The sequence below is a fragment of the Lissotriton vulgaris genome, chromosome 1_1 (assembly GCF_964263255.1).
Source record: "Lissotriton vulgaris chromosome 1_1, aLisVul1.2, whole genome shotgun sequence".
NCBI classification, from domain to species: Eukaryota; Metazoa; Chordata; class Amphibia; order Caudata; family Salamandridae; genus Lissotriton; species Lissotriton vulgaris.
In genome coordinates, this window is record NC_141685.1 from 2,115,086,397 (window position 1) to 2,115,108,313 (window position 21,917).

General features: G+C 42.5%; 1 protein-coding gene across 1 annotated transcript in view; it reads right to left on the bottom strand.

The window, feature by feature from the left end:
• The window catches only part of PWP1 (PWP1 homolog, endonuclein), a 327,492-nt gene that overhangs the window by 128,571 nt on the left and 177,004 nt on the right, over nt 1–21,917 (bottom strand). Inside the window, exons 9-10 of the mRNA XM_086921581.1 lie at nt 13,017–13,113; nt 1,347–1,408 (exon numbers count right to left, since the gene is read on the bottom strand). Of these exons, the coding sequence (XP_086777707.1) occupies nt 1,347–1,408; nt 13,017–13,113 (159 nt within the window). The remainder of the gene's footprint in view (nt 1–1,346; nt 1,409–13,016; nt 13,114–21,917) is intronic.

The window sequence follows — 21,917 nt, forward strand, 5'->3', positions numbered from 1 at the left end:
ACTCTTCAAGGGGGAAGTAGTTGTGAGGCATACACAGGCACAAAGTAGAAACAGCAATAATGTGACTATCCAGCCAAATACTTACTTTTATGAAAATGGTAGTATTTTAATGGAAGCACAAAAAGCAGAGCCAACACACTAAATAATAACCACAGTCTCTTACAGTCAGTTGCCTAGAGTCATTCTGGGCAGTATTATGGAGTCCATCCATTACCTTTGAGAAATGTTGGTTATTCCCCATTCAATATAGGGGGAGACTCCTAGATGTGGCCCATGTTAATCCCCACGCAACAAAGTCTATGTTTTGCCTTATGAATACTCTTTAACAGTGCTACACACTAAGTTCGTGCAAGTCCTATGCTGGCATCAAATAGTCATACCTGACCCAATGACAGCAGGTATGTACTTTGTTCTACTGAAGATGAGGGTCTGCAACCTCTTGTGGTCTCACCCTGGTGATACGTCAGACCCCCTTCTATCTCCAAAAAGCCCACATCTTGTCAGATGTCTTCCTCCGCTGCTACTCAAAATCAGTAAATGATCCTCACAGCAACCTGGGCACGCAGATCTATAGCAACAGCCATGCTTCTATTGTGCCCCCTTCTGGCAGATGGTGGTTGCGAACTGGTGATGCACAACGCTGTAAAGATTGTCCTCATAAAGATTTCCCAGGGGAACTGTTTCAATTGGCCCCCATTCCAGAGCAAAGTCTGCCTTTCTCCCAAAGATACACTCGCCATTGAAGGATGTGTGCTGATGGACACACATGAACATCTTACAAGACGCCTGTGACGCACATCCAGTCATGGCAGCACAAGGTAATCACTTTGGCCATGGATCAAACTACCATATCAGTGACATCTAGGCCGCACTTGAGGATCTCTTTAGAGGTACCCAAACAACTGCTTCTCATGACCCAGAAGGTCATCTGCATATATTTATGAAGACTGATTGTGGTAATGTTAAGCAATTCCCACAAAGTGAGATCATATCAGTTAAGAAGACATGGTGTTGGCAGGCCACTGAGCTAGGTTGCCTGATGCAAAGACTATCTTACCCACTGAGTCAAATCATTTAGCCTAACGATGTGGACAAGGAATAGGAAATAAGTGAGGTACGGCAAAAGAGTAACCTGTAGTATCAAATATTCGGTACACAGCTGAGCACCACCTGGCAACACTAGAAATCGATTGCTGTGGAAATTGTTTTTCATATCTAGTTAGGTGCCTAGAGGAGATTAATAGGATGAGGAATCTTCAGACCAGCATTTTTAGCAGAAATAAATAACACTGGTGTATTTCTTTTTTGTAGAATTGTTAGATTAGGAATACCATTACACTACTTACTTATCATAAGAACCAGAAATAAGGGTCTGTGCTTCAAAAGGATGAAACTGCAGGGTTTGGACCTGTGAGAAAAAACAACATGGTAAATACATAACACATGCAAAACAAGTTGCACACATGTATGAATTAACTGTTTTTAAAATATTAACAGCTTTAGAAATGCAATTACAATAAGATATTTACAGTGGAGCACAACACTGGTCAGCTGGTATCCAAACCAATTAGGCTTTTTGGATACAAAATACAACGATCAACACAAAAAAATAGCCACTGTTCTCTGCCACCCAAATATAAAACAACAAGGAGCTTCTCCCATGGTTCAATTCCTTCACCTCTACTCTCATCAGTGCACAGGTGGAACTTTGTGTCTCTACTGTAAACCCCTCTCACCCCTTGCGTCACTTCTACACTTGTGATACAAATGCGAGCACAGGCCACATTCCATGCTGTGTCACTTCTACAATTACGCCACTCATTACTATCTTCAAATTCCCCCTACTAAAGATGTGTGGGACACGATGGGTTCACAATAATATTCAAGCACAGTTGATGCACCACCATCTCAATCGGATTCCACTCAAAAACAATCTCTTGCTTTCTTCATATTATATTCAGCATCCCACTTAATCGTGACTCAATACCCTCACTGTGATGAGCTGTAGCCTTCCATTTGTTGGCTTCTTTTGGGACACACTTTAGACTACAAGCAAATCAACTCACATGTCAAAACAACACAATTTCAACTCAAAACCGTAGGAGGATGCTTTTCAACTCATACTTACGGTTTTTCAGTCCCGTGTAGCTTCTCGGTGTTTGGTCTTGATTGGTCATAAAAAAGATTTTTAGTCTCATTTTCCGAAATAGTTGTATTATTTCTAATTTTGTTTGTGCTGGATCTGGTTTCCCTGTCGGTATGAACGACAGGCCCTTTTGGAGAACGTTTTTTTCATCTCTTGAGAGGGTATGTTGTGACAGGTTATAGATTACCATCTTGTCTTCCTCTGTCACCATTGGATGTTCCTCTACCAGCGGTAGACCTTCTCGTAGTTATTTCCCCTGGGAATTGGTTTGATTATGGGTTGTACCATCTGTTTGCTCTTGCTCGTCCCCTGGATCGTCTGTTGCCTCTGTCTAAAAAAGGAGCGGGTTGAAAAAATTTGTCTTGGGGGATTATTTCCTTCACTTGTGCCTGGTTCTGTGTGACTTGTCTATCAGATAGAGATGAAGCATCCGAGAAGGTTAAGAACTGCCATCTACTGCGGCCTCCGTAAGTACGTAGGGCTCCTGTGTTAGTTTATAGAATTCTTTATCCAAATAGGGATAAGTTCTTGTCTCAGAAAAATTTGCGATATCCCTTTGCTGTTTTGACTTTTTGGCGTCTTCTGTGTTTTTTTTGAAGGTTTCGTTTTCTTTTTCTATTTTGCCAGTAAGGCTTGTGCGTTCTCTATTGCAGTATTATTCAACAGTGCCTCCTCCAGTTCTTTATCAGTTCCAGTTCTTTCAGACTACGTTTTTCAGCGGTTTTAATAGAGTGGAACATCCAGTCTTGGAAACATTTCATCCCGGTGTGGCTGAAACTGTCTAGATATTCTGGTTGATCAATGAATTTCACTGGGACGTTTTTTACTTGTAGTCCGACTGGTATGGTTCCGGCTCGTAGGTGTTCAAATAATACTTCGCCATGTAATGCAGTTTTTATTTGTTTCTTTTTCAGTCGTGTAATTTTTTCCAAGTCCGTTTGTTGTGCCTGTGTGGTTGTAGAACTCACTGGATTGAGTAGGGATGGACGTTGGAGGAGTTCCTCTATCTCCTCTTTTCTAAAACTAAGGGTTTTGGGTTCTGACATTTACAGCTGTGGGCCAACCTTCTAGGTTTTTTTTATCGGTTTTGAAGGTACGTGATTATGTTCATATAGATGGGTAATTGAAAAAGAAGGATATATAGGTGCAAAGGAGCCTAACCAAATGTTCAGAAAACACGACGCGGTTCTCGAGATTCCCTGGAGATTAGTTCATCTCTATTATGACACAAATCCAATTATTTCCCTCGTGGGCCTGGTGCCCACGCTATAATTGGATATCAGATAATGGGGAGCGATTCAACAGAGGCAAAGACAAGATCAATATCATCAGAATCGGTAGGTCACTAACAACCACCAGGAATTACAAAAATATTTCAGGGAGTGAAACCTGCCTTCTAAATAGATCTTCTTTTTCACAGAACAAGAGTAAACAATCCGTGTTAAGCTATATCAGACCAGAGAGTACACCAACATCCGATACTCCAACAGGAAGTGGTACGTAATAGGGTATGTATTCTTCTCACTTGCACATGTAAATAGATGTACACACAAGACTTAAATCTTCTTCCCCTTGATTGTTTCTCCACAGAAATTGAAATCTGTCCTACATTACATTGACTATGCCCTGAGGAAGTCCTCACACATACTAAGAGGTCCACAAATACAGAGGTAGAAACGCGTTGGCAATATTCATAGAGGATTAGAGCACAACACATTCCGAAAGATGATGGAGAATTAAACATGTGGAGACTGATTGTCTGAGCCCACAAAGATTCCTATAAAGAACAGACTCTTAACTATAACAGGACCAAACACTAGGAGCTGCCAAGCAATAAACAGTATAGAACTGGCAAGAAAGTAGGACGTTCCTTATAAGAATCAGCACAGGATTAACACTTGGAACAATACGTTTTTGTTTGTGATTTGAACACTTAAATATATGTATAAATGTGTACTTATTTGTTATTTATAAATATTGTGTGGTGTATATATTTGTGTGCAATGAATTGAGATATGAAATGTAAGTAAGGTTTTTGTATAGACCGTAAACACACCTAACCAAAAAAAGTTGTACTTAAAGAAAGAAAAGAGTAATAAGATTAGTGGAGTCAATAAAAGGGACTCCTGCTATCAAAATAAGAGTCTATGATTTATGGTGTTAGGGGTAAAACTTTTTGCTAAAACTCTATGATTTGGATTCTGGCCCCTGACTACCTCAATTGAATCGCTCCCCATTATCTGATACCCTATATAGAATACTTGGCACAACAAACCAGGGCAATGATCCTGTGACAAAAACAACCCCCTTCAGGCACACCGGTCACCAACAACAGTGCTTCCGCAGGAAACAGTTCTCACTTAATGGTGCCCACCTCCTGGCACATAGGGTCACCAACTACATCGCTCCCATGGGCAATAACCCACATTTCATAGTGGCCCTCTGGCACACAGGGTCATACCATGCTCACATGCCAGGCTGACAGTCTGAATTTCCACAGGAATGGACAGATGGCCAGCACTTCTACAACAGTCTCTACAGGACAGGATCCCCTATGGGCCTCTCTCTTCCTCCTTACAGGGCTCTCTCTGGTATTGGCAGGCAAGCTACTCTGTGCTGTTCAACAAAGCATGGTGCATATGCTACACATCCCAAACAACATGGTATTTAGCATCTAGCTGTTAAATGTGTGTTGGGGGTGTCAGCTCTTTAGCAGTGACCTCTCCTCTGCACTGTCCTTTGTCAAAGGGGCAGTCTGCCACTGCACAAGTTAACAACACAGGCCAAGGGAGTACTAGGCCTCACACTTAGTTGTCCGACTCCACTGGAACATGCCCCATGAAGGTTCAAAGAACTAAGCCTTCCTCTACATCAGATTCCTGGCTAGTTATAACCTTATTAGTCCCAACATTTTCCTGACAATGAGAACAGGCCTCACTTGACCAGTAACCTTAACTGGTACCTTTGATGTAAAAAAAAGGATGGTCTGCTCCTCTCCTTTCAGTGCGTGTGACCCACCCCAGAATATCAAGAATGTTAGCAATACACATCTCTGGGGGTTACAGTCCTCACCTCTCCAGACTCTGCAGGCCCTGTGCTTCCAAAATGGATCAGACAGGCCTCCATGTTACGTACCATCTACAGACATACATGTAACCCAGCATGCACATGCTAATATCATGTGCTGCCCCAGCCCTATTATGTTGCTGTTTTATGATGTTAAGTAGATTTGTATGGCACAGCTTACCACCAGCATGGGTATAAAGATGCTGAAACCTTACAGAAGTGGGCCAGTGACACAGGTAAAAAGGCCAGTTCACATGACTAATTCTGATGAACTCAAAAACGGGTAAGCTGCCACCACCATGCACCTATCACTTAACTCAGGTAAGAGCAGTACCATATACCTTCACAATACTATATACCTTTATGAGGGTAGCGCTTGGTGCACCACTCATTGGCTAAGCGGGCCACATCACCGTAAGTCATTCCTAGGCTAAGGTGCACATCTATGATCTGTGTTCACAAACGATCACAAATCAGTACCAGGGATCCAGATATCTATGCAGCTGGATCAGTCAGGGTTGGGGTGCATGGCCTAACTATGCAGTGCAATTTTCTTTCCCAACAAATATTTCCCTGACATGCTTGCCTTGTGTGGTAGAGTCTTGTGGGGTTGAAGTGGCCGGTGACACGGATTCAGATATCACCATTGTTTCGCCTAGTCTGGAGCAATAAAGACTATTATCATTCACCAGGGTATCATCTTGATGATGACTGAGAAGCATGGGTAATGGAGAAAAAGCGCACGCAAACATCCTCAACTTTATCAAATTTATTAAAAGGGCATTACAATTTGAATGGGGCGTTGGCCACTTGGACACAAATGTGTGGCATTTTGACTTTTATACTGTTACAAAAAAGCTGATCTAAGGAGTAGCCATTTGCAAAATATGCCTGTTAGGATGCTGCCATCAAACAATCTAATGTAGTTTGAAAACAATTTCAGCTGAGGGTGTCTGCTTTCAAGTGCTTTTTCCTTACATATGCCTATTTTCATATCAACGGAGCTTCTTTTGACAGATCTCTTGATTTTGTTTCCTCCTACTTACTTTTATAGCACATAGAAGTCAGGTTGTCTGTTAGGATCAAAATTGCTGATGCAGAAATGAAGGAAGGGAGGACTTCAAAGCTAGGCGAAAAGCTCTCAGTTTAGAATGTTCTCTATCAGTCACAATCTGCCTTGAGAAGAGTGATCAATGTGACCTGCCCAGACATCCAATGATGAGTCCAAAACGACTCAGACAGAAGTAGAGGTTTTTGAAATGGCACCCTGAGGTAAGTTCCCTTTCTTGCACTCCCATGCAAAAGACTGAGTGGCACAATGGGATAGTGTTCTTTTTTGTTCTCAATCTACATTCTTCTGACATCACTGGTTTCTGTGGCATTCTTATAGTAGACATAGATGAAGCCTAACACGGAGGCCAAGAAGAATGCTCAATGCCATGCTGCCCAGTAGAGATTAGGCCTATGTTAATGATGAGGCTGCAACAAAAGAGATTCTTCAACAATATATATGATAGTCATCCTGTATAAAGCAAACACTCTTGCTTACCCTGTCTCTATTTTTGCTCCACATTAGTGAATTTTTGCATTTGGTGCACAATACAATTTGTCAAGTTTATCTGGGTAACAAACTAAGAGAGAAGAAATGTCTTACTGGAGTTTTGTTGCAGTATTGGCTTTCACCAGCCATTCACCCAGGTATCAATAGACGTATATTACCTTCCTTCACATAGATTCAGCCATCACTATGATATTCCTAAGAGCGAAAACGTCTGGGTGCCAAATTCAAGCTTAAAGAGATAACTCGATTTTGGTGACAAGTCTTGAAACCAAAAATACTTCAGATGTGCTTTCCAGACAGGAATATGTAAGGCATTTTGCAGGGCACACTTTGAATTGCCATCCAGTCCATCATGTGAAAGTGTGGGAAAATCTGAGAAATGCCAGCATGCTGAACTTTTCCCTTTTTAACCACTTGAAGGCAAGTTTTAGTCCAAAAGTGGGCAAAACTAATCTCAACTCTGACCCTTTTTCAGGACCAAGAAATAGCAAGAGGAAATTCCCTACTTTTTCTCCATGTAGGGAACATTTTCAATATTCCCCTTATAGAGTTTTTGCTTCTTGAACCAGATGTTTCAGGTGTGATGTTTACGAGACCTTCAGAGGTAAAAAGGCACAGAATTTAATCATATTTTGTAAGCAGACTTCACCGTGTTCAGCACCTTGTTAAAAATAATACAACACCACATCGGAAATGCTAAAGTCCAACTAGCATTTGATGCACAATATCAAGCACCACATCAAGAGATAAAAGACAATTGTCATTTCAACTGACCATGGCTTTACATAGAAAATGGTCAGAAATGTAAAAACAAATCTAAATTTTATTGTAATTGGGAAGGTTGGAGCTTTTCTAAATTCAATTGAGGCCACTATTCATCCATGATGCACTTGCTCTGCTTCCATGAATCATTCTACCTTAAATTGCAGCTTCTAGTTTCAAATTTCTTCATATTTACAAAATGGATTATAATTTTCAACTGTATATTTTGCTTTTTTATTTATATACACTTTATTAATACTTTTTACTCCCTAAGTAGCCCTCATGCACCTCCCTGCCCCCGGCTCCCTGGACCACAGGTTAAGAACCACAGCTCTAAACCTTAATGAACATCTCATGGTACGAGTGGCCAGGACACTCTGGCCACTATCATTCTCTATTGTAACAGACCACTAAGGCTATTTAAAGAGCTGAGAAAGTAACTGATGAGGTGTAGACTTTCACAGCTTTATGTTTACTCCCCTTTCTGGAGGAGTTGTAGAGATACAGATAAATTATTGAACTTTCTAGCTGCTGACACAACAGGAGAATAAGGAGGACGAGGCTCATATCATTTATCCACTAGCTTGATTGAGATTGAAGTTAGGAAGGCGTACATCGCTGGCTCCACGAGGCCTGGCACCAGAGCCACTATGAGTCTGGCGTGTGGTTTTGATGGCCATGTGTAAAAAACATAATCGAGGATTTGTACCCCTATAATAAGCTTCCTTGCAGCTATGGTGGTGACCTCATGGATGAGACACTGCGGTCTGCTGGTGAAGTTCTATGAGTACTCTGAAGATCTAGCAGACGGCCCTTATATGTCTGAAGAAGAGGATGGGCATCTTCTGGGAGTAAATAACCTGCATCTTCATAGAGAACAAGGTTCCCCTCTCCCATAAAGAATGTGAAGGGGGGTCTGTTTCCTTCTTCTATGTCACCAGCACACCATTGGAAAAAATGCAGCATTGATTGGGGTGCTTCTTCATTGCTGCCTTGTCCTGTCTTCGTGGAGAAGAGGTGTGATGAAATTAAAAATTATGAAGCACTGAGGGATTGTTAAAGGATAGTTCTTAGGTTACATATGTAATCTGGATGTAAAATGACAATAGGATAGGGCAGAGCCTCCACAGGCCAGTAGTAAAAGTATTATGATGTACTATGTTTCATTTTTCTAAATCTTTTTAGCACTGACTCAGAGGCAGGAAGAGAGTGGGAGCTACTTAGACCACAGCTGTGCGGCAGTCAATAGCAGTCATTCGAAGGACTCTTCAGCCAAATTTCTTGCATCTGAATTTTGGAAAGGTAAAAAGGGCACGATATTGAGAACACAGTACTCAGGAAGGAGAGCATTTTGCAAATTGTATATGTAGGAAGAGGGACCAAGATTGTTAAGATCTTATCCATGATACAGAGCACTTTGAATTGCATATGTGTATGGACTGGGTAGCTGTTTGAGATATGGTGAAATACTGTCCAACTTATGCTGATTAAAAATGAATTACTTTTTTGGAAAACAAAAGGGACCCCTACTGAACAAATGGGTTTGCTAAATGTGGGGAAAAAGCACAATTTAGGAAAATTACCAATAGCAAACATACATTCAACAACTTAACTTAATGGGTGCAAGAAGGGTAAGTCCACAGTTAGATATTTGGAAAAATATATCTTTATTCTATTATTTTGATATTTTTTGAATTCATTATTATTTTTTAGAGAAATTTACAAATTTTTCAGAATGTCTGATGCATTTTAACACATTATTTACATACACTAATCACATTCATGGTTCAAACATAGAAAGCGGATGTATATGATGATGGCTAGCGCCAGAATAGGACCTACGCGCGTTTCGGCACTGCTGCCTTCATCAGGACACCGTCTATTAGCATCAGTTCTATTCCATAAATCAGTTGTTTTAATTACGATAGCAGAGAAGCAATGGAGTGGCGCGAGAGCTGAATAATAATACAGCTGGATACCCGGTAATGTTTTTCGTGCGTTTTTGGCTAGTTTCTCGACAGTCCCGTGTTTTTTAAGTAGACTTCAGTTTAGTCCATACGGATAGACTTGTATGGTCTGAATTTATAGATGAAGTTTTCATATATGTTCACTTGATTTAAAATCCAAAAATATTTTTATGTCGATGAATCTCGTACAAGTTTTTCTGTGAATAAATAGGTCTTGTCAATTAACACAGAGACGCCTAGCGATATTTTCGTATTACGCCCACAACGGATATATCGTGGGATATGTCACGCTTCCCAAAGGCAGTTACAGCGTTTTAACAGCAGCCATCGTTTTCGTATCAGTTTGATTGTCTCCGCATGTCTTGGGCTCGCAAAACGCCATCAATTACTAAAATTCTGAATTAATTCAAATACAGCAATATTTTTCTTTGGTAGCACTAGGTAGTTCACGTTACAAAAATCCAATCTGGAGTGAGTAAATACATTTACCACTGTGACTTTTTGAAAAATGTTAAGAAACGGAAAATGTGTTTAAGTGTACAGAATGGCAAGTTTTAGTTATAGCTCGAATTTGAGCATCTAAAGCTAAATAGGCAGCCTGGGATATCTAGTTATTTGACTAATTTCCCTGGAGCAGGGCAACTGCTGAGAAAGGCTGGTCAAAGAGAGGCTGCTGAAAGAGTGATTTTGGAATATAATGGCATAATTTCTGAATTACTGTCCTTCCAGATCCTTACAATGCATAATATTCCTGAATGTCCCTATCACCAGTATTTTGATTTTCAGATTTATCACCAACTGCATATTATCTGCATACATGTAGGTAATAACCTGGAGCTCATGAAGTAAGGATGTGCGTGGTCAGAATAAGATATGGTACAAAAAGGAGAATATTCTGATTTCAATCTTTATCATCCGAGTTGAAAGGACTGAGCTAGATCACTTGGCTGCAGTCAGCTAAAAAGTGATCTATGGTAAAGTACACCTCATTATACCCACTTATTCTGGCTGATGTATCGCAACAAGGTGATCAATGGTAACAAAGATGGCTAAGAAGGCATGGAGTACAACTGCCCCAACATCCATTCCTTGCTTACACTATTCTAAGGTCACTGGTCACCAGCATTCATAATCCTAGGTCAAATCCAGCTTTGAACTTGTGTCAAATGCCATTCCATTTAACTAAGTCTTGGAGTTGTCCTCTCTCCAACAGATTTGACAAGCAGAGTAGTCAGGCAATATGCTGATAGTTTGACTGGTGTTCTGTATGAAGGCCAGGCTTTTTTAAAGAACAGCAATCTGTGGTTTTATTTAACTGTTTAGGGAGGGTAATCGATTTAATAGAGGTAATTATCAACTCTGTCACTAAAGGTACTATCGCAGAGCATGCCTCCTTGGATTGAGAGCAGGGCAGAACTATATAGGGTAAGCCAGCTGGTCTGCTTCGGGTCATGAACTTTTTGACTTTCTCCTTTAAGAGTGCCCTCAAATCAGTAGTCTGACTGGCTTGTTTCCCCCCTTGAAGTAACTAAACCAGATAGAATGTTATCTGTACTTGAGATTTCATGCAGATTAATACCTCTGATGTTTTTGCCCTACTCTCATGGAAATAAAATGCATCTTTGTAAGTTAGATGTTGAGAAGCAGTGAGTTTGTCACAAGCACTATCAGATAATTCAATAGTAGAAAAGATTTCTTTTTAGGTGACAACGTTTTGCAAACATAGCAAAACTATAACCTTTTTGCCACTCTGATGGCATAGTTATACTTAAGGAGTCCTTGAATATATTTTATCAGACTACTCATAAAATTTACACAGGGAGTCTAAAGTTACATTTAGAGTTAATAATTCTTTCTTTCGTGGATCTATCAAGCTCTGTTTAACTATTAGAACTTTAATATAGTTCTAAAGCATTACATCATAGTTTTAAGACCTCTCAGACATTGCTATGGAGTATGCAGCACCCAGGAGCGTTTCATAAAAAAAAGACACAGGAGTCATTACATTCCAGCTCTGATCTATTTAAAATTGTTTTTTTCTATTATATGTGCATTAATTTGTGCTTCATTATTATGGCAAAGTGGTCAGTCCATTCCATTTCCTTGGACTACTTCAACCTACAAAAGATATCCATACTATGGTCGGATTAAGCGTAGCTCCTTTAATTATTTGCTTATATACAATGAGGGAGAAAAAGAGTGGAGCACACATTCATCCGCCTTTCTTTCCAGGTATTAAAGTAAACAAGAAAAAATAAGTCACTATAAGTCGTTAGATATATCAAGATAAAGTTTTCCAGCCAATTAAAACAAGTGATTACATACAGGGGGGATGGTAGACATTTAGCCAATTAGATCCTTTGTATATCATTCAATAATTTATTACAATATTCTTTAAAGCATGTGTCTGTGAGAAACAGAATTATTTTAGACTTTCATTTGCAATCAGAGACATAATTAGTGCCCTTTTCAAGTTGAGCCCATCAGACATTGCAGCTATCGGGTTGAAAAAAATCTATTGTACAGTGGACTTCTACCACACCCGCTGCTGTTTATTGGCTGGTTTGATTGGCACTCATTTGCTTGCTTCTTATTCAATGGCTTGCCTAGTTCATCTTGTTCCATCTTGCATTTGTCCCTTCCCTTGGACGTAGCCTCTCTACCATTCTCTTGGGTAGACTGACTTGTGCCCATCTACTGCCCACTTTTAGAGAACTACTTTTTCCTTTTTGATTAAGCAGTCCATGAGAGTGTGTGACATTCCATCTATCTCCCAGTCCCTCGTGTGCCCCCCCATATCGCCTGTGCTAGGTGTTTCTCTCTTTCTCCCCACCATGTTGTATTTTTCCTCAGAGGGCATGGCTTTATCACGAAAGATGCCAAGGATTAGTTATCAATCCGTCTTCATCAACATGATGCTACTTTACTAAGGGGCCAAATGCTCAAGGTTGGCCATCCAAAGCGGTTTATGCTCATTGCTCTTCCATTTGAAATTTGCTTCCTTCTTCCCATCATAGGAAATATGGCTTCCTCAAACTGAGGAAATCCCTGAAAACACAACTACTTTTAACAGGGCCTACGTTTGCCTTTATGCTGATAATCTGACTTTCAAGTCTACTTTTCATTATTTATTATTATGCCAACTACTTACCCTTTTACAAGGCATCTGTTATTCTATTGAAAAGCTTCAGGCTACCCCAATGCTACACAAACACAATTACTAAAAACAAATTAATCAATATGCAGTTCCGTGCACTCTGTTCTTCTCTCACCTCCTTATTACTGTTCTTGCTCCCACACTCTCTACCTGTCATATGCCTAAGAATGGCTATCCACAATACACTATTACTCAGTCTGGTAAGATACTAGCAGCTCGATTTGTCCTCAATCCCCCTATCTCATTCTTTTGTTTTTTCTTAGTCCGTTTTTTTCTGTCTCTTCAGTCCCCCCTTCACTGCTTTCAGATAACCTTAGGGTGGCATATAGCAATATATAAATAATAAAGATAACATACCTTGTCTGTATGTAAAGTAAGGTTTGCAGCTGGTTTGCCCTTTACGAGATCCCAAAGAATTATGGTTTCATCCGCAGATGCACTTGCCAATACATTCCTGACACAGAAAAAGCGAAATTCGTTTTGAAATAAAATAAGCAAACAATTTGGCCAAGTACAAAAAGATTCCAGAGGACTGCATTTTATAAGTAAACGATACAATTTTAATCACAGATTACTCATTATCTCAATTTGTGGGTACATTCATTTGTTCAACATGTGTTTTCTTGAGAGCTGTAACAATTGAAAAATGATATCTAAGGCCACTTAATAACTGTATAGAATTTTCATTGCTCAATCCTGTGTCCCATCCCTATAGATAATCAAACAATCTAGCACAAACAAGTGAAATACATATCAAATTTATTTTATGCTCTGCAAGTTAAATGTAAAATTGCAATGACACGCTAACATGGATACGTTGTCATTATTGATGACCTGAAATATCTAAAAAGGGATAAACGACCCTGGGCTATGCTCATTAAAAACTAGCCAGTTTAAACTGACATGACTCAAAGTACATAAGGGCAATTGTGAGAACATACGCCGTTGGAGATAAACAGGTTTCATTTGGTTTCCATGCATATACTATTAGCTAGAATATAAACAACAGATTCCTCCCAAACTCAAAGAAAGCCACTTACAAGAACTAGAAACTACTTTGTATAACATGCATGTCACAAATTATTACATATAATAGTGATAATGCATGGTATTACGAATCCAATGTTATTAATTATTTATCCAAAACATTATTATCCTAGACATGTTTGAGAGAATATTACACCACTCTTGTCCGGAGAAATGTTCATCCAGTATTAGACATTGTAATCACAGTCTCCTCCCTTCCCATCATATATTTTCTGTTATCTTATGAAAAAGCTGTTTACTTACAATTTCTCACAATGTCACAATTTTGAGTTTCCAAACATATTGTTATTAATTTAACTGATATCTGTATATCAAGGCTCTTACTATCCTTCAATCTCATCACATACCGTCTTTATATCTTTCCAACTGGCTTACCAACAGCTGCTATTTTATAATATATCAATAGAGTTACCTCACTTCCTGCTACCATCAATCCTTTGAACACTAGAATAACCTTCTTTCAAATATATTTTGCCACCTCCTTCTCCTAATAAGGAATCTTTCTTTATCTGCTTTCATCAATTATTCACTAGAATGATAACCCAATGTCAATGAGATGTCCATCCCATCCTTTTTGTCTCAATACAGTGATTCTTCACGATCTGCATCCAAGGAATTAAAAATCAGTATGATTAATTAAAAGTTTAATACTCTTCATATGCTAGCATATTTTAGAAAAGACAACAAATCCATTTTATCTTTAATGATTAATACCATTTGGCATTTATGGTTTACATTTTTCACCCACTGGGATAAAGTGCCTCTCCTGACATGGTTAGCCCCACCTTGTCCCTCCCATACACCTTATGCCTGGAAAACGATGTAGTTTCAATTGTAAATGCACAGGATCCCTGCCAACCAGGGCCCCTGAGCCAGGGCTTCTTCCCCAAAACTATAGAGTCGACATGGCAGACTGCCTGTGTGACATGTCCAGCAGCACTCCCTAAGGTATAAGTAAGTCACCCCTCTAGCAAGCTTTACAAGCCCTATGACACGGTGCACTATATCTCAGGTGTGTGCCTCTACAATTTTAAGTCTATTCTTTAATATTGTAAGTGCCAGGAAAGCCATACAGGCACATGGTCCTGAAACTCGAGTTCCCCAGCACCATGATGGCTTCACTGAACCCAGGAGTGTTTGGTTCTAAACAACTCCTCTGAATATACCCACACTGATGCCAGTGTCACATTTAATAAAACATGTACTCAGAGGGCACCTTAGAGGTGCCCCATAAAAACTTACCATCCCTGGTGTGGTCTCTGACTGGCTTTTAGCGGGTGAACCAGCAGGAAAACCAGTCTAGTACAGGAGGTGTCCACCTTCGCCAACTCCACTCCTAAGGTGCAGGAGGCGAATGCTCACCAGCTTGAAGATGGTGGGACTTATCCAATCAGGTCTAGGGCTTTGCTCCCCACACAAAGGAGGGTGGGCTAATACTAGGTGTAGACACCCCAGGGAAGGAATCCATTGGTCCCTACCTGTTACTCCCCTGTAACACCCCATAATCAAGTATTTAGGTGGCTTCCCAGATCCTAAAATCAGATTTCAACGCCCTACGATGGAGAGCCATGCAGCAACGGAGACTGAAGACACCAGCTGACTTGGCCCCAACCCTACCGGCCTGTCTGCAGCCCTCAAAGACCCTGCTAAAGAAGAGCAACTCGCCCCGCAAACCAGCAACCTCAAGAGCCCTGGGAGGACTACATTATTAGTCACTGTGTGAATAACACACGTCTTACACTCCTCCATGTTAAGCCTAAGATTGCTAGCCCACGCTACCACAAATAGAGCTCTTTGGGTTTATTTTGAGGCCTAAACACTTGGGGAATCTCTGGACTCAGTGCACAATAAAACCACTAAGTGGGTTACCATATACAGAGCCAGCTTCCTACACCCATCAACCTTCTTTCATTAGTAAAAGTTAATGTATAGTTCCTCCTCTTTTAATTTTCCGAACAATTTCTCAAACATGAAACTAAAGTCAGGTAATATGATGACGTTATTGTCACTTTTAGTTTACATGAACGTTGACCCACAAATACACATTCTCTTAACTCCTTAATTAAAGGAATCACATTCTAAAAAATGGTTTCTTCACTTCTTGGATGTATTATTTCCAGATGAATTTTAATCCTGATGAAGGGTGGAAGATTTCCTCAAATTGGTTGAGAATAATTGTCGGATAAATAATTGAGAAAATTGGATGTCCGTTACAATACAGGTTTTGAAGAAACAACTTGTAAAGTCATTATTTGGAGTGCACCACAAGCGACCCTCACATTGTGTTCAAATTCTTAATTGATTGAAACTCTTTCTAAAAAGGGAACATCTGATTGCAATTTTAGCAGCCAGTAAAGAAGTCTAAGAGTGCTGCCAGTCTGCCCACGCTTGTTGCCCTAAGATGAGAAAATACTTTGTGATGAGAGTTAACCTCTCCACTGTCTGAAACCTGCCCTGCACGTATAATCGAGGCAGCTTGATTTCCTCTGACCACCTGCTCTCACTGATCTTAAGGTTAACACGAGTCTGGGCCTATTACAGATAAGGAGTGGACAGTCCACTTGTCAAGAGCAAAACATGCAGGATGTTACAGCAGGTCTAGGAATGTATAAAAAAGGAGGCAGTCAAGCTAAGATGTTGAACCTGGGAATCACTGAGTGCTCTTACAGTACATGAGCCAGCGCAAATGGCAATAGTGCTGAAGTAAATAGCAAAGGACTTGCACTTCTGGTTGGACTATCAAGGACTCAAAGTCACAAAGAATGATGCCTATCCTCTTTCTCAAGATGGTGGGTAAGGGGCGTGGCCAAGATGGCATCCAGGTAGGACGTGTAAACCAGTCTCTCCTGCTCCAACTCGGCCTGTGCCCTTAGTATCCCCATTAGTTTAGCTACAGTGAAGTAGGATGAAGCTGGAGGTCTCGGAGAAACGAGACCCAGACCTTTGGGGGGCTGGCGTGGTTCTGTAGCCACAGTACAGTTTGTGGCTGGACCAACTACGCAGGCGACCGTGCAAGGCCTGACCTCAGCAGTGGCCAATATCGGGGCTAGTGAGGTTGGAGCTCTCGGTGCTATGACCTGCCCGTAACCACCACATCGGCTTCACACAGTGAGACATCCCCCAGTAAATCCATCAAGAAGCGAGCTGCTCCGTGGCCCGAGGGGGGGGAAGGGGAGAGGAGCTACAGATGAAGGGGGGGTAGCGGACTGGAATCCGTCCACCAGTGAGAACCTCCACACAAACGGCGTAGGCCAGAGGAAAGCAACTCAGAAGCAAAGGCGAAAGGGGACAGCAGAGGTCGCCGCTGTGGGGGCCGATGAGAACCGAAGAAAGCCAGTGAAGCCAGAGTTTTGGGAGAGGTGAGGAGCGGTCTTTGGAGGGACCAAATGGGCTAACTTGCATATTGTTCAGGCGGCCGAGGCAGGCCTGACCTCAGCGCCAGCCTGTCTCATGGCTAGTGAGTGCAGGCCCCTGGGCTTCCTGGGGAGTTTGCAACCGCTGCAACTGCCCTGGTGTACAGCAGTTGGCCCTCCTCCACCCGTGGAAGAGCTGGACACATACCACTGGGGGAAGGGGATGGTGAAGAGCCCAAGCTGAGTGGAGAAGTGGCCCGCAGCTATTCCGGATATATGAGGAGTCCGAAGGGGGAAACCCGGCTAGACCATATCTATCGGTCTAATTCTGGAGACACAAGGAAGAGGAGCCCTGAGGCCTCCGGACCATCCCGGACCCCCCAAAGGATAGAACGAGGGAGAAGTGCCCCATTCGACAAATCCAAAAGATCTAATCTTTTGATCACCGCAAAGGTGGGGGCGAACGGAGGACATACAAAACGGCAACCTTCCAGGGGTGAGACAAGCTGTCCCTGGGATTCGCACAACTAACCAGGGACCCTAATCATAGTGGACCACATACCCATGACGTAGCTTCGGAACGGGGAGACCATAAGGCAGGGTCCCAGCTAACAACCCATAGAGGACCCGGAGCTAGAGATTCAAAGCTAAATGGCAACATAGCTGAAGCAGGCTTATATCAAGCCCTGACTCGCTTGTCTGCTAGGTGTTTAGTGAACAAGAGGTGAGTGGAATCAGGGGCGGCTGATTTTAATGATATAGACACATCAGCCCACAACAGCGTTTGTTCTGCTCGGCTCCTCACAATAGACACTAGCCGTGCACGGCGAGATGGCGTCAGCAAGGAACAAGAAGGGGGCCACTATTAAGGACATGTTATTGAAGGAGAACACTCAGGAGGGGACTTCCCAATCATGCTTGAGCCGTGCTGCCTCCCCTACTCGAGAAGATTCAGAGGCCCCAGTTACCCATCCTTACCTGGAGTTGCTGTTCTCAGCACTCCGAGATGACCTCCTAGCAGTCAGAGATCTAACCCATGAACTACAAGCTGTCCGAAAGGAGGTCACCGATATAGGGGACAGAGTTGATGCCCTTGAAGAAAGGGAGACGTCCCATGATGAACAGATAGACCAATTCCAGCAGGAAATCATTTGGTTATCAGATCAGCAAATAGACTTACAGGCCCATGCAGAAGACCTGGGAAATCTTTCCCGTAGGAACAACATACAAATCCGAGGAGCCCCGCGAGATGCGGAGGGAGTGGATATAGAGACATATGTAGCAGCACTATTCGCTCACATACTTGGAGATACACCATGATAGAACCCATAGAGTGGGTAGATGGGATCGCGCTCACCACTTTCACTAGATATCTTGACATGTGTCCATAACTTCTCCCTTAAAGAACGGATTCTGAAAGAAGCTCGGACCTCATTGCAGTTGTATTCCAGGGTCAAACGCTACATCTCTTTCAGGATCTCACCGCATCCACCCTCCAGAAGACGAGGGAGTTCCGCCCATTCACATCATTTTTTAAGAGAACAAGGGATGTCGTATTCTTGGGTCCACCCCTTTCGATTAATCTTTCGATGGAACAACCAACTACACCAGATTCGCCCTTCACGGCAGCATGTTAGCTACTCAAAATTGATCCTCAGGGGAGCGAACAGTCGAAAACACGGAGAGGGATCCAGAAATCGACTGACCGCTGGAGATGGATACGAGTCCCCAAGACGCAGAGAGTGACCGGGCCAGACCAGGTGACAATGGCCTTCAAGAGAAAGGCTTTTATGGAGAAGCACACGAAGGGCACAACAACCGATGAACCAGCTTAAGGATTTGCATGTTTGCCTTTTTTGCATGCGGGGTGCGGGTTAGGACGGGTGAGGCTAGGGGACGCCGGGGAAGTTCTAAGAGGACTTGGTCACATTTCCTTTAATGACTATTCTACCAAGCAGGAAGAAGACGGGACCGGTCTTTCCCTGCTATGGAGATTCAGGGAGTTTAAAAAAAAATTCTTGTTGTGGGGGAAGGGTTTTGGGTGCCAACCTTCCCATTAGAGATGTTTCGCACTACAACATACCTCAGGCTTACAGCAAACCAGCAAGAGGGGGAGAGGGAGAAAGCACAAAGCAATTCATCACGATGGAACTGTCTGTTAACTGTACTGGATGGCCACTCTAATGACTAACTTGAAGATCCTGACTCTCTGTTAAAGGTCTAAATCACCCAATTAAGAGGAGAGCTATACTATCCTACTTGGAGCATTCACAAGTGGATGTGTGCCTCCTGCAGGAGAGACACCTCCCATCAAGGGACTTGCACAGACTCAAATCTAAGGCCTTTCCCCAGCATATTTCTCCTCCATGTCCTGCTTGATCGCAGGAGTGGCAATACTGGTCTCTCAAACATTTAGAGGGAAAATAGGTGCCAAAATAGGGGAGATAAATGGCCGCCTGCTGAGCTATACATAGGCCAACATTCAATTGTGCTGGCCTCCATTTATGTTTCTAACGTGGATCAGGAAACCTTTATACATGGAGTGGTGGCTGAGGTATTGCAGGCACAGGATCAATAAGTGGTTATAGGGGGAGACTTGAATATAGTTTTTAACAATGAAATAGACCGCTCGGCACACAGGCAAGGCACAGTTGGGGCTATTAGTCTGGGGAAGGCTCTGTGGCTACAGGCAATGGGCCTATGGAACTTGTGGAGGGCATCACATCCAAACACACGAGACTACACATTTTACTCCCATGCACATAAATCCTACGCCCGGTTGAACTACTTTCTGTACTCATAAGAAGTACAGCTGGCTATGCGGTCGGTGGAAATTGAACCCTGATCATTATCAGACCACTTCGCAGTACTATTAGACCTTTCACTTCTGGCTAACACCCAGCCATCTGGCACGTGGCGAATCCGAGAGACCCTCCTCTGCAGACCTGAGGTGATCACATAGCTTGAGACGACTGCTTAGCGATTAACGGCACAACAGAGGTCTCTTTGCCTATATTTATAATTAAATATAGTTGCAATAGCTTCAGCAGACAATATTTTGAGACAGGATAAGAGAGAACTGTTCCATCATCAGGTCAGAGAACTGGAGTGCATTCACCTCTGAACCTGGGCTCCAAGGGTCTGGTGTCAGCTGGAAGTGGCTAGAAAACAGCTAGCAGGGTTAGACCTCGATAGCGTGGAATATTCGATCTTACTTCTCAAATACTCTATGTGGAACGACGCTCTTGAATAAGCTTAGAGGGTTGCGCCAGGCGAACATGGTAGAGACTCTACTGACACCAAACGGAACATTGATTGACGGAGATGAGGCCATAGCAGCTCAATTTGGAGCCTTCTATAGAAAGTTTTACTCAGCGCAGGACTTCCTTGACCAAGACATATTGAGATACATAGAGGAGGCGCACGTAGAGTGCCTGATTGAGGTACAAGTGATAGACCTACAAAAACTGATTCGGCTAGAAGATGTCATATCTGCAATCTCCAGATTACAAGCGCATAGAGCCCTCGGACGGCTTCCTACCAATAGTCTATAACATGCTAAGTGGTCAATTGGCCCCTCTCCTCACTAGAGTTTTTAATTTCATAAAAAGGGTTGAGTCACTCCCGCCTTCAATGAAGGAGGCCTGGGTAATAGTCATCGTGAAACCGGGCAAGGACAAGGACTAGTGTGGCTCTTACCACCCAAATTCACTCCTAAATGTGGATGCATAGCAATTCATGGGGTATTGGTTGCTCGCTTAGCACCTCTCTTGCCGGGGTAATCGGACCAGATCAAGCGGGATTCATTCCACACAGTTAATGCTCGGACAATGCTAAGAGAATATTACATCTAATAGATAAAGCCACCTGCTTTCAACAAGAGGCAATGCTTTTTTCTACTGACACCGAAAAAGCGTTCGATTGAGTACATTCGCCTTACCTAGAGGCAGTGCTGAGACGCTCTGGTATCAGAGATCGATTTTGCTCCTAGATCCTTGGTGGATATAGCTCTCAGATTGCGTTCTTTTGATAAGGAGGGGTACGCGACAGGGGTGCTCACTCTCTCCCTTGCTATTTGCTATATATATATGGAGCCCTTTGCACAAAGGGTGCGAGATAACCAGGAGATTACGGGTGTACAGTTCGGAGGAGAGTAACATATAATAACGCTCTATGCTGATGATGTTATAGTGGCCTTTGAAAGTTTCAGGCTTTCATATTAATTTGACTAAATCTCTGGCATTGGGACTCACTGTGACACCAAACACTAAAGAATTCCTGACTCGAGACCACTTCCTACATTGAGCACTCCGCCCTATTACATACTTGGGTATCCAGCGGGCCCTCTCCATACAGGTGGTTGCCTCTCTTAAGCACCATGAGCTGCTCGGGAGAGTCAAATCAGATTCAACGGGCTGGCAAAAATATCCGCTCTCGCGCACAAGCAGGATCGCAGCATTGAAGATGACGGTCCTCTCTAGGCTCTTGTACAAATTTGAAACATTAGCGATATGGCCCCCACTGGGAACATTACAGTCCCTGCTGAAGGATTTCCAAAATTTTGTATGGTCGGCCCGGTGCCCCCCGGATAAGTCGAGCACATAGCTCCTCCAGAGGAGGGTGGTTTGGGCATCCCATGCATTGCGGGCTACTTTCAAGTGTCACAGCTTAGATATCTAGTTGAATGGTCCAGACCAGATTCTAAGAAGGAATGGCTATTTATGGACAGAGCTCTTGCAAACCTGGCACTTTGGAAAGTCCCCTTTCTGGCTCACGCCCACTGCCAAAAGAATCTATGTCAGCTATTACAGCGCCTACTTTAAGGGTCTGGGACGTGACACAAACACGAGCAGGACGG